The 18,664-nt window shown below is 42.0% G+C and overlaps 1 protein-coding gene across 2 annotated transcripts in view; it reads left to right on the top strand.

Moving 5' to 3' along the window:
• The first annotated feature begins 3,204 nt into the window (after positions 1-3,204).
• Positions 3,205-18,664, top strand: part of brd8b (bromodomain containing 8b) — a 19,689-nt gene continuing 4,229 nt past the window's right edge. The window contains exons 1-17 of one of the 2 annotated variants that reach the window (XM_028590029.1): positions 3,205-3,305; positions 5,008-5,104; positions 6,299-6,368; positions 6,483-6,532; positions 6,662-6,784; positions 6,874-6,954; positions 8,423-8,487; positions 9,246-9,412; positions 9,902-10,093; positions 11,346-11,439; positions 11,568-11,707; positions 12,589-13,018; positions 13,130-13,167; positions 13,252-13,451; positions 14,463-14,555; positions 14,949-15,017; positions 15,567-15,852. In XM_028590029.1, coding sequence (XP_028445830.1) covers positions 3,287-3,305; positions 5,008-5,104; positions 6,299-6,368; positions 6,483-6,532; positions 6,662-6,784; positions 6,874-6,954; positions 8,423-8,487; positions 9,246-9,412; positions 9,902-10,093; positions 11,346-11,439; positions 11,568-11,707; positions 12,589-13,018; positions 13,130-13,167; positions 13,252-13,451; positions 14,463-14,555; positions 14,949-15,017; positions 15,567-15,852 — 2,214 coding nt within the window. In that variant the 5' untranslated portion in view covers positions 3,205-3,286. Of the gene's footprint in view, positions 3,306-5,007; positions 5,105-6,298; positions 6,369-6,482; positions 6,533-6,661; positions 6,785-6,873; positions 6,955-8,422; positions 8,488-9,245; positions 9,413-9,901; positions 10,094-11,345; positions 11,440-11,567; positions 11,708-12,588; positions 13,019-13,129; positions 13,168-13,251; positions 13,452-14,462; positions 14,556-14,948; positions 15,018-15,566; positions 16,281-18,664 lie in introns of those variants that run through there. The other variant, XM_028590028.1, reaches the window with a different exon arrangement.

Genomic DNA, 18,664 nt, shown 5'->3' with positions numbered 1-18,664 from the left:
TGGGCCAAATTCTCTGGGAGGGCAAAGCAGAGAAAGGGGAGGTAACCTTGCTCCTTATGACCTCATAAGGAGAAGATTCCTGATTGGCCCATCTGAGCTTTCATTTTCTCAAAGGCAGAGCAGAATACCCAGGGCTCGGTTTACACCTATCACCATTTCTAGCCACTGGGGGGCCATATGGCTGGGGGAACGCATATTAATGTTAAAAAACCTCATGAAGTGACATTGTCATGCCATGGGACCTTTAAATTTCTGTGAGTGATTTTTATGTATGTGAGATATACACTCACCTAAAGGATTATTAGGAACACCCTACTAATACCGTGTTTGACCCCCTTTCTCCTTCAGAACTGCCTTAATTCTTGGTGGCATTGATTCAACAAGGTGCTGGAAGCATTCTTTAGAAATGTTGGCCCATATTGAGAGGATAGCATCTTGCAGTTGATGGAGATTTGTGGGATGCACAATCAGGGCACGAAGCTCCCGTTCCACTACATCCCAAAGATGTTCTATTGGGTTGAGATCTGGTGACTGTGGGGGCCATTTTAGTACAGCGAACTCATTGTCATGTTCAAGAAACCAATTTGAAATGATTCAAGCTTTGTGACATGGTGCATTATCCTGCTGGAAGTAGCCATCAGAGGATGGGTACATGGTGGTCATAAAAGGATGGACATGGTCAGAAACAAGGCTCAGGTAGGCTGTGGCATTTAAACATGCCCAATTGGTACTAAGGGGCCTAAAGTGTGCCAAGAAAACATCCCCCACACCATTACACCATCACCACCAGCCAGCCCAGTGGTAACAAGGCATGACGGATCTATGTTCTCATTCTGTTTACGCCAAATTCTGACTCTACCATCTGAATGTCTCAACAGAAATCGAGACTCATCAGACCAGGCAAAATTTTTCCAGTCTTCAACTGTCCAATTTTGGTGAGCTTGTGCAAATTGTAGCCTCATTTTCCTATTTTTAGTGGAGATGAGTGGTACCCGGTGGGGTCTTCTGCTGGTGTAGGTGTCCGCCTCAAGGTTGTGCGTGTTGTGGCTTAGTGGTTATTTGAATCAAAGTTGATCTTCTATCAGCTTGAATCAGTCGGCCCATTCTCCTCTGACCTCTAGCATCAACAAGGCATTTTCACCCCCCAGGACTGAAGCATCCTGGATGTTTTTACTTTTTCAGACCATTCTTTGTAAACCCTAGAAATTGTTGTGCGTGAAAATCCCAGTAACTGAGCAGATTGTGAAATACTCAGACCAGCCCGTCTGGCACTAACAACCATGCCACGCTCAAAGTTGCTTAGATCACCTTTCTTTCCCATTCTGACATTCAGTTTGGAGTTCAGGAGATTGTCTAGACCTGGACCAAACCCCTAAATGCATTGAAGCAGCTGCAATGTGATTGGTTGATTAGATAATCGCATTAACGAGAAATCTTACAGGTGTTCCTAATAATCTTTAAGGTGAGTGTAAGTGTGCATGTGTGGTTGTCTAAGCTACTGGATGTCTAAAATTTCCCTCGGGGTGAATAAATATCTATCTATCTATCTATCTATCTATCTATCTATCTATCTATTTTATCTATCTATTTTTATGCACGTGGTAATGCAATTGGGTCAATGCTGGTTTTGTACATTACCACTACCTATTGCACTATCCTCATTCCCACTGTAAAAGTATTTCTATTTGCACTATAATACTGGCTCACTCGTATTATACTGATAGCACATAGCCTATATATTTCTTGTAAAAAAATTATGAAGTTTTTTCTTTTTTCATCTTTTAGTGCTACTTTTATATAGTTTGTTCTATTTTATTCCCTGCTTTATGGTTTATATTTTATTCTAATTCAAATATTTGTATATATATGTGTAAATGTGTGTGTGTGTGTGTGTGTGTGTGTGTGTGTGTGTGTGTGTGTGTGTGTGTGTGTGTGTGTGTGTGTGTGTGTGAGAGAGAGAGTGTACAGTATGTGCACACAGCCACCAAGACTGTGAGGGAGAGTTATGTCAGAAATGAACCTGTGTGTGTGTGTTTAGGATTGACCCATCTTCCAGAACAAATAATCTTGGGCTGAATGGAACCTGGGTCCCTGCAGTCTGACATAGGTTATTATGTATCCTGGTCCAAAACTCCTGGATCTTATCACAGGACCCTCTAAATTTGAGTTTTTTTTTAAACAAACAAGAAATAATAAAAAAATCACATTAAATTAGAAAATGTTGTATGTCTCTACCAGAATTATATTCCTGACAATGTAGAGAGGGCTTTGAAACAACTTTCAGACCGTCACTTAGGCAGATAACATTTTTAGAAAATATAATTTGTCTAGTTAAACGCATAAAGAAAATGTGGAAAATAATTCAATAAATCAAAACTTCCACCCATGACCTCCGTATTTCTACAATCCTGACAGTATACCAACTCACAATTGGTTTTCTTACAAGACACAACAAGCATCTGCTGTCTGCTGTGATATTTCTGGTTTAGATGTGGTTGGTGTTAACCAGTGGTGATTTTAGACACCCTTCATCTCAGCCCCCCTACAAATTATAATAATTAAAAACAAATTATTATTTAATAAATTTTAATGCTTCAAGTTAGAGTTTGTAAACTTGTCTGTTAGTGACAGAGGACAAACCATTACAGATTCAAAGAAACAGGTTTAATACCCTGTGTCGCTGTCGTCAGTGCTATGCATCTGTAACCCAGTCAAGGAAAGTTTTTATTTCCTATTTATTTATTTATTTATTGTTTACACCTCATTATCATTTCATTTGATTCTGGTAGTCCGTAAAGTGACTTCCGTAGTTTTTTCATATGTTTAATATTTTGCATTTATCTTATACTGTTGTAATAATAAATACATATAGTCATTGTTATCCTGTAAAATCACTTATTTAGCAGGGGGAGTTAACACTTTTGCAAGCCACTGTATCCGTGTCACATTCTCATTAGGGGCTGAGCACCCCTAAAGGTCGGATCCTAGAATCGCCCCTGGTGTTAACACCAACAAGACACAGCAACATAAATACAGAAGGACCTCCTATCAACCTTTTACAAATGTATTAAAATATAGCTTTAATGCCTGACTGGAATTTAAAAATGAAAAAATGGAAGAAAAAAATGCCTGTTTTTTCGAAACTAAATTCGGGATCAAACAGAAACCTTTCTATATTTAGTTTTACTTTTTTTTTGTTGCTTTTTTCCTTTTTCACCGTAACGTCTGTGTGTACCACTAAAAACTGTCCGGCGGAAGTTGTGTACGCGGCCTTATCACAAAAGAAATGGCGAGCGGTATCGGCAGTGAGTACTCTTTCTCGATTTTGTTCGTGATTTATAGAAAAACTAACAGCAACGTAAACAAACTCCAAACATTGCGGTTAATTTACTTTGGTTGTACCCATGGATGTATTACATTAACGGTTGCACTCCAGCCGTTTAGCGTCGTTGCTTGATCAAATGTACGCCGTGTAGCTGTGTGTGTCTCGTGAATGTGTCCCCCGTAATCAACATTGCTAAGCTAACGCTACTGTTTAAATGTTACCAAACGCTTAGCTAATGTATGATAGTGTCTGCAGAACCATGGCTTATCACTATTTTGATACTATATTAATACTAATAAGCAACATATTAGTTTAAACCCCAGCACTTGAGAGAAACACGCGAAGTGCTACAATAAGTCTCAGAAGCATCATCTAAAAAAACGACACAAGCTAACGTTAGTAAACAATCTAGCTAGCTAACAGTAGCTAGCTAGCTAACTCTGTTAAACAAGAAAACCTCCAGGTGCGCGGCTGCGGGTGGCCGTCATATTTTTTACGTTTAGCTACATCATTAATATATCTCTGTGCGTATAGCTTATTTGAGTTGTATAGGGACAGGACCGTGAGGAACGTTAAACAAATTAACGTTACTCTTGACAAAAAACAAAACAGACTCATCCTGATGACAGCTAGTTAGTTAACGTAGAATGTGACATGAAAGACAGATTAATTTGTCTGCTCTGACAGAAGACACTGTAACTCATAACGATGTCTGTTTATCCGAGTTATCTGTTGTGCGCACATTTGGACGAGTATGTCATGCATAAATTGTTTAATGGCAGAATAAAACCCAACTGAGTGTTTGAAGGGGTCTAGCAAAAACCTCTGTGTTTTAACAAAATGGGCCAAATGTATTTGTCCTGGGATTGAGGTTTGCCGTTATCATGTTTGTGCCCTGAAATAAGGCATATCAATAAGCTAGTTACAAGCAGGTTACAAGCCAGAGGCTGCCAAGGGGTCAGCTCTATGTTCTAAGATTATTTTTTTTTACACTAAAAATTAGGCCCTATGTTCCCACATTTCTAGGACATTTTGAGGTCTTGTGTTCCTACATTTCCCTTCAATTTAAAGGTCCCATGGCATGAACATTTCACTTTATGAGTTTTTTTAACATTAATATGAGTTCCCCCAGCCTGCCTATGGTCCCCCAGTGGCTAGAAATGGTGATAGGTGTAAACCGAGCCCTGGGTATCCTGCTCTGCCTTTGAGAAAGTGAGACCTATATAAAAGAGACTTCAGATATAGTATTAGGGGACCACTAAGGTCTATATAAAAGAGACTTTAGATACAGTATTAGGGGACCACTAAGGTCTATATAAAAGAGACTTCAGATACAGTATTAGGGGACCACTAAGGTCTATATAAAAGAGACTTCAGATACAGTATTAGGGGACCACTAAGGTCTATATAAAAGCATCCAAAGAGCACCATGTCATGGGACCTTTAAGCTCAATCCTCCCACAACATTTTTTAGGGTTAGGGGGATACAATCTGATACAAATTTATGAAAAAGGAAATCTGGGAACATTGGGCTTAATTTTGGAAAGATAATCTTAAAAATGTGGGAACTGCGGGAACATAGGGCTTAATTTTGAAAAAAATGTGGGAACATAGGCATGCTCCCGCTGCCAAGAATACCTGCGCATGTTATGATTTCACTGTATTTTGTACTTTTTTCACAGAACACAAGCTACTGAATGTGGGGCCAACAGAGCCCTGGTCAGTCAGGGAGAAACTGTGTCTGGCCTCCTCTGTTATGAGGAGTGGCGACCAAAACTGGTAAGAAGAAAACCTACTCTACAATTTACTCAACTGTTTTTGTTATTGGCAAAAGGGGGCAGAAACAGTTCATCAGATTTCTGCATTCATACATTTCACACATAGAAAGTCACCAAAGAGTATACTGTCTCCATTATAGTAAAAAAAATATAAAATCAAAGTATATAAAAAATATGCTTTTTACTCAAGCTTTTTACTGCAAACAAATCAAATCAGTCCAGTCAAGTATCTTTGACCTCTCAACAAACCCTTCAACAATTGTGATCTTCATTAAAGGGACGCTATGCATTTTTGGCCATTTCTTCGCTGTTTTCTCACTTTTTGCTAGCAGGTTTCTCTCCGTCCGTCCCCCTGACGATAGTGTGAAAAACTCCATCGCTACCTTGTTCTTATAGCTAGCCGGGTTCCTGTATGTATGTGTGCAGTGCCGTGAAGCAATTTGTTACATCGCGAGACCTGATTTCATGCGATACTTTCTGACGCTGAGGCAGCTGGCTCGTCGGCCGAAAGTTGCAAGGGTGGTTTTTCCGCTCACAGGTGCTAGGGGGAGGCGAGACGACCACCATTCAACCAGAAAAAAGTCATATTACCATTCCAATGACTCCGAAGCTGTTCAGTTAAGGGAAATTAAGTTAAAAAAATTGCATAGTTCCCCTTTAACAAGAAAAGAGCATCAACCCATCCATTCACACTTGATTTAATTCATGTAATTGGCAAACTGAACGTTTTTCTCTTTAAAATTTAACATATTAGCTCACATACATTATCTGGTTATATCCAACTTTTAGGGCATGGTGCAAAAATACTACAGTAGTATGTCCTGTTAAATCTGTTAGTCTTAACTCTCACCACTAGAGGTCAGACTTGGGCTATGTATAGTGTCTGAATGGTGACAGATAGGATCTTATTCAGTGGTGGTACATGCCCTTGACAATCAATAAGCAGTTTGTTTGAGAAGACCAGTATCAACCTGTTTTTTTTTTTTTTTTTTTTTTTTATTGTATCAGCTGAACCCTTTAAAAAAATAATTGAAATAATATTTATTTTGACAGCTGTTGAGGCATAATACTACAAAGCGGTTTATATTTTTAATGAACTGTTCAAATGCTGTTTCACAATACCCTGGACTTCACTTTTACGCATCTGAATTTATTCCTAACTTGAATGCATTTCTCTCTGAATTTCTTTTTCCAGGGTGTCTGTAAGTAGAGCCATCAAGCCTTTCTCCGAGCCAGGCCGTCCACCTGACTGGTTCTCACAGAAGGTGAGAAAGCTGCAAACCTCCAAAACATTTTCTCCAGTTGTCTTTTGAGCAGATAACTCTGCCAAGCTCTGCAAAATGGGCCTCAGGATAACAGATATTCTCTCCGTTTCTCAGCACTGTGCCTCCCAATACTCTGAGCTGCTGGAGGCCACGGAAGCACCAAAGTCAGTATTGTAACACAGACGTAGACACACGCTTGTGTGCAGAATTATAAGAAAGTGTTGTCACTTTGTCTGACGCGGGTAACATATTTGTGAGTTGACTTAAAGTGTTTGTGCCTTCCTCTGCTCCAGGCGTAAACGCGGTGAGAAGGGCGAGGTGGTCGAAACCATCGAAGATGTCATCGTTCGTAGGCTAACCACTGAGCGGATAGAGGAACTGAAGAAACTGCTGCGAGACACACAGGAGCAGTACAGGTACATAGACCCTTAAAAAGAAGATCGCTTAAAAGACGTTTGACTACGAGGCATGACCGGTAATCCCCCTGTCCTTTCTGTCCCGACAGGAAGTTGAAGAAGGAGGTGGATCTGATCCAGACGGGTCACATCGACTCCCAGCTGAAGGAGCTGTGGGCAGAGATCACACTGTAGGACTCCTATATGTACTGTATGCTGTAGCAAAAATAATAACCCAAAGTGCAATTTAATTTCAGTTGGATTTTAACAACTTTGGTGATCCTGATCTCCTGAAATTTGTCAAAATGAGAACATGTACAACATTTAGTTCATGACAAGATTTCCGCAAAGAAAATGACCCTAACTTCCCATGCTCCTTAGCTGTGCGTGCGCTTAATGCTGCTGTAGCCTGTGAATATGCTACACGTGATACATTTTTGTCTTGTACAGACAGCCGTTGTCTAGTAAATCCTCAGGCCAAAGTCTAAAATCACTTCCTTATTTAATAATATAGTGCACTATAATTTACCCTGTGCCATTTTATTTGCGTGTACATGTGTATAAACAGAACCAGTCAAAAGTTTGGACATGCTTTCTTATTGACTTGAATGGGAAAGCGTGTCCAAACTTTTGACTGGTACAGTGTATAATAGTTACCTCCAAAACTCCACCATGGAACCAAAATGTAGTGTCCATTGTACAGAAGCCACTTTCGAACAATAGCGTTGCATTTTATAGATGTAAAAATCACTGCGTGTGACTCATCACCTGTCAGTGATGACACACAAAGACGATGAATCGATGACCGAAATCTTCATTTACTGCTCACTATAGAGTGAGAACTACCGAGTGTCTAATTACATGGAGGCTATTGAATGAGTGAACAAGGGGGAAGATTTTGGACAGCCTAAAGGCTGATTTATGCTTCTGCGTCAAATCGACGGCATACCCCCACTACGAACCCTCCTCCGAGCCCTCCGCCGTAGCTCGACGTGCACCTCCAAAAAATGTGTAACTTTGCGTTGAGGCGACACAGACCGCAAGGACTGTGATTGGTCAACTCGTTCTATGTGTTGATAGTCGGTGTTTTAAGCAGCCTACTGTGGGGAGTAGCAACATGCTAGTTCACGGACGTCAGCTTTTTCAATTCAGACATATTTTGGTTACATTGACGGGGTTATCCGTATGTAAAGAGTCTATATGTCCGTAACGTTTTGAAATTAGCACTTCGCCGGCAAGCAGTACTGCTAAAGTTTGCTTGCTAACATGACATAAATTGTCTGGCAGACACCTCGCAAATAACCTCCGACTTGTCACCCCCCTAGCGTTTTGGCAGTGAAATGCACCGCGATGCAAAGCAACCACGATGCAGAACTCCAAAAGGGTCACGACGCCGTAGGGGCGATGGCGTGGAGGTGACGCAGAAGCATAAAACCGCCTTTTAGTCTCTGTCGGCCAGTGAGCAACCACCCTGGAGCAGCTACTCGCTCAGTAACACCCAGCAGTTCTCGTTACAACGCATGGGAGAGGGTTCACCCAGCTCGCTGCTGCAATTCAGACCTTTCAGCCACAATCCATCCCCTTTCCTTTTTGCCCTTGTACCACCACCCTATATACCATCTTCTCAGGTTGTTAAACTGTGTGATTTTCCAACCTCAGAAAAAAGAAGCAGGCTGAGGAGGAAGCGGAACAGAAGAGGAGAGCCACAGAAACAGCATACCAAGGTATGCTCCGCCTGCACACTGGGAAGCCCTGCTGTTGAGCGCTGTCATTTCTCTGCAGGAAATCTGAATATCTTGGATCGTGTGGGTGTTTAATGTGAAATTCATACTTCTCTCTATGATAGGTGTTTCCACTGTGTCATACCCCCACACGAGCTGGCATGCTGTGATAGAGATTTTTAAATAGCGTCTTAAATAACATAATACATTTCACTAGATTTCTGTCAATATGTTATTTTGCCAAATACATCCGCTTTTCAAGTTGCGAGAGCTTTACAAAGAGAATATCTGCTATTTTGCCAAGATAAACATTTCATAAACATCATAGTAATTTCAGTGTTGTACAGTTTTATGACATTAAGAAAAAAAAAAAACACTAATGTACGCATTTCTCATAGTCTTAATGAATATATATACATCATATATATATATATATATATATATATATATATATATATATATATATATATATAAATAAATAAATAATTATGTTCCAGTGAGGGCTTATATGCTACAAATCTACAACTTCTAGAAAACTTTGCCCTGCCCTCTTCTTGGAATATCTTTTGTATTACACGATACTTGTAAGGGACTTATTAAGACACTTCTTTCTCTGATGTTCTTGGGTTGACTTGTGTGCTTTCACTAGATGTCTTTCTCCTAAATTCTGTGTTGTTTTTTTTTTCTGATTCCATGAACAAAAACAGATTGATGTATTCTCTCTCTTATTCGCCCCCTCTCATGTTCTCTGTCCATCACAGCTCGTCAGGCGATGAAAAACACACCTAAGCGTCTGCCCAGTGTAACTGTACGTTCTCCCATGGGTGCCAGCCCCCCCACCATGGACTCTCAGGCTGACTCTTCGGTCTCCACACAGTCCATGGATACAGGAGGCGTAGCCTCCGATGACACCACCACCCACTCAGTTGTAAGAACACACTCGTGTAAAACAGCGTTTGGTCTATATACTCATTTAGCAGTGATGAGATACCGCAAGAATACAAATGTGTTTAAATAAGGGGTTTACCTTTTTTTATCATGAAATAATTTCCCGGAACATATTAGTACTCACTGTTACTGTACTTCAGGTATCGCACAGAAGTATAATTCAGGCTTCACTGTAGTAGATTTGGTGGCTGTCACATAAACTGCAATTCAACACCAACATCTCTGGTCAAATTAAAGTCTTGGTGTGTCTGTTTACAATATGTTAAGATTGAAATCAGCACTGTAGACTCCACAAAAGTGCCTTTTGTGTATCTCCAAGTAGTTTATTTAGTCTTATTATGAAACAGTGGAAAAAGATCACCTCACATGATGGTGTTTTTGGCAGTCTCAGCTCCTGGAATGAGCTAGGTGAGATGTTGCAGCTCAACTGTGCCAACCCCTCTCACTGACTGTTTGCTGCCTCTGCCAGGCCCAGGGGGTCGGAGTGTTCCTACCAGCGACGGATGCTCCAGGCCCAGGGCCCAAAGATGGGGGCCTGGCTGCTCTAGTAGATGATTCACCACAGAAGAGGCTCCTCACCCAGAAGGCCACGCCGCCGCCCTCACCTCTCCTGTCAGAACTGCTGAAAAAAGGCAACCTCATCTCGGCCAGCACCCGTGTGGTGAGAGCCAGCTTAGCTTACATCGTGACATTCAGACCCGTGAGAATACCAGCAATTGGAAATTATATAAAATCATATAAAGCAACAAGCAAGACCTGTAAACGCCTCAAAGATATACACCATAAACACAAATTGATGGAATGTTACTAGAAAATAAGCTTAAAAGGTCTGCGCTGTACAAAAGGTAATGGAATATTCATTTGGAATGAATGAAGATAACGATGATTGGCTGTGCATCTTTTTAAGACTTCTTGTTTTAGCTCACAGTCTTATAGAGTTTATATTATTACATGTTAGTGAATGCACCATTCACTGATTTGGTGACTTTTTAAAGGCACTGACACATACAGGCGCCGATTTATATTTTCCTCCGTGGGTGCTTACGGGCGCATGCCCTTTAAAAAAAAAAAAAAAAATAGTATGCTATCTTTCAACTCAGGACAGCGCCACTTCTCATAAATACAGATAGGATTGGAGATGAAAAGTTGAACGGACACGCAATCAGCTTCGTGGGAAATTAAGAATCCATGCCACCAACATAACCAATCACACTGACATTAGTGCAATTATTTAATTTTAAATTAATGTTGCCTACTGGCAGTCTGGCACACATGGGTGCTCAGTATTTTCCGTGGGTGCTCGATCTTTTAAACTGACCTTTGTCGATCTGAAATGAAGACAGATTCAGCAACTCAATGACCAATTACCGGAAATGCCGCCTGATTTCTCGCTTTTTAAATGTTTTCATCTGAAATGAAACGATTCAGTTTTTCGCTGAACTATTTTTGTAAAATATGAGATCGTATTCTGAACGAGCTGCCATGATGGTCTGGCTTTGAAATTCGGGAGAAGCCAGACCCACGTGAGGTGTTCATCCAATCAGCTGCCAGTTTTCATTTTTTGGGCGCCAAATACAGATCAGTGGCGCCTGCTGTTATGGAGGCGTATTACGTCTCGCGCATGTGCAGAACGTACGCTCAAGTTGGCGTCACTTCGGTGTGTTCCGAGGCATTTTTTTAACCAACTCGGGGAGACTGATCAGTCAGACTGGCTTTTCTGCCGTCGGTCGGTCGTCGGGTTGGTGTGTCGGAGCCTTAAAGCAGCAATGATTCACGGACAGGAGATCTTACTGCAACATTCTAATATTCTCTATTCTAATGTCAATGAATATTATTTTGAACTGTACAATTTTATCAAAATCATAGCAGTTTCAACCTCACTTTTGGGTTATTCTTGGATTGATTAATGTCAGGTTGGGGAGGGAGACTCTACTGGAAGCCTCACCAATGGCATACAGACAGCCACCGCAGCCACTGCCTTACCACCTGGTCATGAGGTCATCACAGGTAAAATCACTTTGCATAACTGTTGTTGCATGCACACAAATACACACACTTGTTGTTTCCTACTACGAGTGCCGTACCCGACTCACAGACGTGTGTGTGTGTGTGTGTGTGTGTGTGTGTGTGTGTAGAGGGTGAAGCAGAAGCTGCAGTGAAGGTAGAGCTCGGCGAGGAGACGGGGTTGGTGGAGGACCTTGTAGCTGTGTCTTACATGGGAGACGAATTGGACCTGGAGACAGTAGGAGACATCATCGCCATCATAGAGGAGAAGGTACATACTTGGCTTATTAATCAAAGGCTCCACGTCAGTTTGTATCATTCACCATTAAAGGGTCAAACATGACCAGGATCAGAGTTGGTTGGCTATTTTATTTATGTTAATTGGGGAATATGTTAGACCGAAAACATATTACTGCAGCAGTATGTGGAGGAGTAAGGGCTCCTGCACACTGGCTGCATGGCGTGAGCGTGTCTGCTGTGTGGCGTGTCTGCTGTGTGGCGTGTCCGCTGTGTGGCGTGTCCGCTGTGTGGCGTGTCCGCTGTGTGGCGTGTCCGCTGCGTGGCGTGTCCGATTAAAGTATTTAATCGTGTTAATGTCATAGTTAACTCGCAATTAATCGCACATTTTTATCTATTCTAAATGTCCCTTGATTTCTTTTTGTCCCATTATTGTTTCTCATTTTAACACTCTTATCAACATGGAAAAGTGGCACTAGTAAAAAGTACAGTATTTCTCTCTAAAATGTAGCGAAGTAGAAAGTGGCACGAAAAGAAAAGACTCAAGTAAAGTACGAGTACCTCAAATTTGCACTTAAGTACAGTACTTAAGTAAATGTACTTAGTTTCATTCCACCACTGCTCATTTGTTTAATGATTACTCCCTTTTTGGAGGCCTTGGGGTGTTTTTTTTTCCTTTTGTTTATGATGTAGAGAAGTATGAAATTTACTCAATATTTCAGATGTCTTATCATGTACTCTGTTTTGTGCACACACAAAAAAGCAAATGTTTGACTTGTTGTGGCCAATTCCCAGTGCATCATTATGTAACATGGACAACATTTCCTGAATCAATAAGATCATATTGGCTGTGTACTGTATTAGTTCACCAACTTCTCTGTCTTCTTGTCCCTGTCCTTCCCTCCTTCTTCCCAGGTCGATGACTCAGTGGAGGCCTTGGATGCAGCAGCGGTGGAAGCAGCTCTCTCTCTGTGTGAAGAGGCTGTGTCAGAAGGACACACCCTTCCCGGCCCCTGGGACACCCAGGAGCTGAAGGCTTCAGACCCAGAACCCACGCTCCAGGACTCGGATCCCACACGGGAGCCTCGCGATGTGGCCGCAATGTCGGCCATGGTTCCTCCCGGCATGGAGACCCAGAATCAACCGGAAATGAAAAGAGAACAACGGCTCAAGGGAAACTGTGAGGGGCCCGAGGCGACCGGAAGTGATGTCACCTCCGACGACGGTGCACCGGGAAGTGAGGTGACGGAGGAGGGGGGGGCGGCGGGGAAGGAGGCCACTGACACGACGGTCAAGAGTGAAGGAGAGGAATGGAGCCAGCCGGAGCCCAACCCACCCTGCCTAGGTGGGTGGTGTATGTATAGGGACACACACACACACACACACACACACACACACACACACACACACACAATGCTTATATATTTCTAATCCCCTTCTCATTTCTGTCCCACAGACTCTGAGGACAGCTCTGTGTCTGGGAAAGAGTCCAAGGTAACAGTCTTGTGCACACGTACACACATACATAACCTCTGTAAAAACAGTCATTTCACTTAATGTGTGTGTTCTTGAATCCAGGAGGTGAAGGAGGAGGAGGCGGGGAGTGAGGGCGACCCAGAAGAAGGGATGGAGCTGAAAGAGGAGTGTGGGGAGGGGGAGGGTCCCTATCTGTCGGAGGTGGAGCGGGCAGCCAGCGAGAGCGAGGACGGTTACGGCCCGCCCTCCCAGCGCTACACAGCCGATTCACTGGCCAGCAGCCCGGCCTCTTCTTCCCAGCTGTAGGTGTCCGTGTGTGCATGGTTGCAGAAAGCACTGTGACGATTGTGTCATAATAACCATTTTTATCTACCGGGTGATATGTTGTGTGAATCCAGGGCCATGTCCTAAGCTAACCCTTGTCCTTACCAGGGCTTTAAATCACACCTTTTATCACCACACAGTATTCTATTGATTCTTTAGCCAACCATACAATAGTTACTGATATCACAAAGTCTTCCACGATTCGATTTTGATTCAATTCAGAGGCCTGCGAGGCGATTCATACAAAAAGCAACTAAAATATGATTTGACAATTTCACAACTAAGCTCTTCCAGACATTTTAAATTAAAAACAAACTGTTTTATTTTTAAGATCATTTTTTTTGGCCATTTTTTAGGCCTTTATTTTGACAGGACAGCTGAAGACATGAAAGGGGAGAAAGAGGGGGAATGACATCAGCAAAGAGCTGCAGGGCAGAGTCGAACCCGCGGTCGCTGCATCGAGGAGTAAACTTGGGTTTGGGTTGACATGGGTCTACCAACTGAGCTACCCGGGTGCCCGCAAACTACTCTTTTTCATAAAATAAATAAATAAATATAAAGTGGGAATTTCAAAATAAAGGCGCATCTTAAAGATTATTAATTTGACTTTGAATCGATAATATTGGATTGTTGATGATTGAATAATACGATATAGCGATCGCTATATCGTTACACCATTAGTCCTTACCGCAACAAAACATTTTAGGAGAAATGCTCCTTTAAAACTAGATGAAGCTTTGCTGGCATTTGTCATGAGTATTCATGTCATGGCCTCTGAATCAGATTAAGGCTCCATTTCTCTGAGCTAAGCACTTTTTGGCTGCTGACATAAAAATCCAAAGATGTGTGCTTTTTTTTATTTTTATTTTATCTCTACTTGCCTCTCTGCCACGTGATTTCTCTTCTGCTTCTTGTTTTCCATTCCCCGTGCACTTCACAATCCTCTTTTCATTCCTGCTCTGTCCTCACTTCCTCTCTGTGTGCATCAGATCTACGTGTGGGGAGGACCAGGAGGCAGTGCAGGCCCAGAAGATCTGGAAGAAAGCCATTATGCTGGTGTGGAGAGCCGCAGCCAATCACAGGTGGAGCTTCTTGGGAGTGTCTCAACCTCAACAACCAATCAGTCTTTGTTGACACCAAAATGCTTTAGCAATATCTCGCAGTCAAAGTTTTTTAGAGCCTCAATTTTTATGGTTATCACACAATTGTCCTGATTGTAATGAGCTGTTGCATGGTATCGAATAGCAGGAGACTTTTTTCTATTAATTTTACACTCCAACATTATAGTATTTAATCAATCTGTTTTGTTTTAGTTCAATGAATGTGTTAATATATTTTTGCCTAAAAGCAGTTGTACACACAAGTGAAGTGTAAAAGCCCACTGTGTGTAAATAGAATTGTAAAATGTGAACTCCCCCTAAAGAGTTAAAGGGAAGCTGATGTTTTACAGTTCCATCAATTCATGTTTCTCTCAGGTATGCCAGTGTCTTCCTGCAGCCTGTGTCAGATGACATCGCGCCTGGTTACCACAGCATAGTACACAGGTAAGAACACACACACACACACACACACACACACACACACACACTCACACAATAAGCACTTTCATCCACTTATGCTGCTATGCACCTGCATTTTACGTAATGTGCAATGCTAATAAATTATTTTACTAAATGATGTCACTATTTTACTATTTACTCTAGTTTTTAATCTTTTTTTACCATCTTCACATTCTCTGATCTGATGTTCTTAGTTTAATGTGTGTTTATATGTTTGCACCATAGAGGAGCACTTTTAATTCCGTTGTATGTACTTACAGTGACAATAAAGTAAATTCAGAATTTTTTTTTGTCGAATTACATCTTATGTGCACACACATTACATGCACAACGTATATTCTCACAGAATCTGAAGTGCATTTAGTGCATTCATGCCGCAACAAAATTCTCGTTTTCAGCCAATAGGAATTAATCTTTGTTAACCAGCGTAATAACAGTAATAGTAAATAACGGTGATTGTTTGTGGTAAACGCACAGTTTAATAAACGCATCTCTCCCTCTCCCTTGTTACTCCCACCATCCTTCCTGCTCCAGACCCATGGACCTGTCGGCCATTAAGAAGAACATTGAGTCCGGCGTGATCCGTACAACGGCCGAGTTCCAGCGCGACATCATGCTGATGTTCCAGAACGCCGTCATGTACAACTCGTCGGACCACGACGTGTACCACATGGCGCTGGAGATGCAGCGCGATGTCCTGGAGCACGTCCAGCAGTTCCTGGCCACCCAGCTCATCATGCAGACCTCGGAGAGCGCCATCTCGGCCAAGAGCCTCCGCGGCAGGGAGGGAAACCGTAAGCCAGGAGAGCCGGCTGAGAAGGTGGGTCGGGGCGACTTGTTGGGGGTCAAATTAGAATCCCCTTTTAAAGGTGTGAAACAAAGCACTGTATAAACCTCCCACTCCAAAGATGTCACTGTTAATGTTCGAAACTCAACTCTTGAGTGTCAGAAATATCAACAGTGAGCCAGGAAGAAATGTTGGGATGTGGAGGAGCTACTTTATCAAAATCATGGAGTCAATCTTTGAAGCCCTTACGCATCCACGATCCACTCACTCAGGTTTGTTCCACTTTGTGGAAGTAAAGCTCTTTTCCGGAGTGTTTATTAAACACTTTGTATAGTATATGGAGTGATCTCAGAAAGCAGTAGCTCCACCCTTCACACTTTAACCAGAGAAGAGGTCTAATCAGAATAACTGAAAACACCTGTGTGCAAGGCTTTAAAGGTGCCCTATGAGTTCCTGCAAGGTTTCAGTGCAATTTCATTTTTGTCTCAAATCGTAGGCGTCTCTCCTTGATCCGCTAGCTGCCTGCCCCCTGAATACACTGTGGAAAAGCCCGGTCTCGGGACCGAGTAAACGTCAACAAACACTAGGACAGTCTCAGACAAGATGGTTATGGGAGGGGGTTAGTGTGCATGCACATAATGTGTGTGTGTGTGTGTGGGGGGCACTGAAAACCAACCCCCACCCCCCTCCCATAACCATCTTGTCTGAGATTGGCTGGAACGTGGTTTGTTGTATTTGGGTGCACAGCCTGTGCCTCTAGTGTTTGCGTGATGTTTACGACCCCTGTGTTGTCTCCCGAGGCCGGGCTTTTTCACAGTGTATTCAGGGGGCAGGCAGCTAGCGGGTCAAGGAGAGATGCCTGCAATTTGAGACGAAAAAGAAATCGCGCTGAAACCATGCAGGAACTCATAGTGCACCTTTAATTAATGTGATTATTTACAGGTGGGGAAAGCTCAGGGAACAGATCAAAGTGGATGACTTAACATTTCCCATTGATATAGTTAAAAAGGTTCTTGTATAGCAATAGTAAGGTTGTGTCAAACATTTGAACATTTTGTATGCGTAGCTTTAGAATTTAATGACATCTATTGTCCTACTACTGTAGGCTGTCGTCATGTAAAATATGTATGTATGAAGATTCATAAATATACAGTATGTAAAGGAAAACATCGTCCAGTAACAACATTCCTGTTACCTAGCAGAATGTTGCTGTCTCTTGAACAGGTCAGAGATGGTTTGTGGAAAGAAATGAATGAATGGATATGTCACACAGTCTGCCAGTAGAGAACCGTGTTGCCATAGTTGTGGACTCAAGTCCCAGATTTGTTGAATTGACCGTACAGTCAGAGGGGGTTCTCATAATGTTACCAAAACATGTCTCAGCAGATACCTGACTAATGTTCTACATGTCATGATGACCAAAATGTATGTCCTTTTGAACTATTTCTAATAGATTAAAAGGACCATCATAAATGCAGGGCCTTTGGATTGACTTGGCTTTTGGGTTTCTTTCTGTATCACTATTTATAACCGATTGTATACTTGATCCTAAGACAGTTTTGATCACCACTGATAAAGAATGTGTGTTATTTCTTCCCATTAATATGAGACAATTTAGCTAATGTGAATAAATCTAACATGACCATTTTTCCCTCTGTTCTGCAAAGAAGCTGACCTTTTGACTGGACTGGATTACATTAAACAATATACCTTTGTACATCACGTCTGTTGAATGAATGCTACTTTCATATATAAATTTAAAGAACCTCTATGCAACTTTTTGGAACTAAGTCTGTTCATTAATATAACAGAATTGTGCTTCACTAATTAGTTATTGTGTAGCCTATCGTCACTCAGTGTAATGTAAGTGTGACTTTGCAGAGCCAGGGATGCAAGCTGACACTTGGCACTGATTACATGTAATATGTTTGCATTCACATCAGCATCATACAAAACTACACGGCACACTTGAGACATGTGGTCAACTCGGTGCCAGTTGTCTGTCTCGTCTCGCTACGATGTGCTTCAGTTGAATCATTCCTGGTCTTGACTTCCCTGCTGATTCATGTCCTGCCTTTTGTCTGCTCCTCTCCTCACTAACTTCTCTGTCTGCATCTGCCTGTCACTGACTTGTGTGTGTGTGTGTGTGTGTGTGTGTGTGTGTGTGTGTGTGTGTGTGTGTGTTTTTGTGTGTTTTTAACTGTGTGACTCGGGGTGGGGGGGTCTTGAGTCTGGGTCTATTAGCCAGTCCCTCCAGAAAAATGCGATCACATAATTCAATGCATAATCAGCCAAAGTCCGCATATTTATGCGGGGGGGCCGCATCTTTTTTCAAATACGCCGCACTTTCGCCACATAAATTGCCGATTTCCGCGCAAAATATGCACGGCTTTTCGTTGCAAAAAAGTCACATATATCTTAGCAGAAAGTTGAAAAATGTTGCATTTACTTCACACAAGAGCAGCCATTTTCCCCTGTTGCCATGGGAATGTTATGAAGTGACGTAATTACGCGATGTGAACATCATTGAAAAGCAGGGTGTTGGGGAATCACTTTTTTTTTCATCAAACCGCAATTTTTGCAAGTTCCCGCAATTTCATCGAATAAAATTGCATAAATATCTCGCATATTCTATTGCATTTTTTAAGAAAACGTGCTGCATAATCAAGGATTTTTGCCCGCAACAATCACAAAAAAACATTTTTCTGGAAGGACTAATTAGGGTTCCTGTTGGTCATGGCATTTTCAGAGTATCATAGGATGTAGAAATTTCAGTTCCAGGGCACCCGGGTGGCTCACTTGGTAGAGCCTGCGCCCATATATAGAGGTTTACTCCTTGATGCAG

The sequence above is a fragment of the Perca flavescens genome, chromosome 10 (assembly GCF_004354835.1).
Source record: "Perca flavescens isolate YP-PL-M2 chromosome 10, PFLA_1.0, whole genome shotgun sequence".
Classification (NCBI taxonomy): domain Eukaryota; kingdom Metazoa; phylum Chordata; class Actinopteri; order Perciformes; family Percidae; genus Perca; species Perca flavescens.
This window is presented reverse-complemented; position numbering and strand designations above follow the sequence as displayed.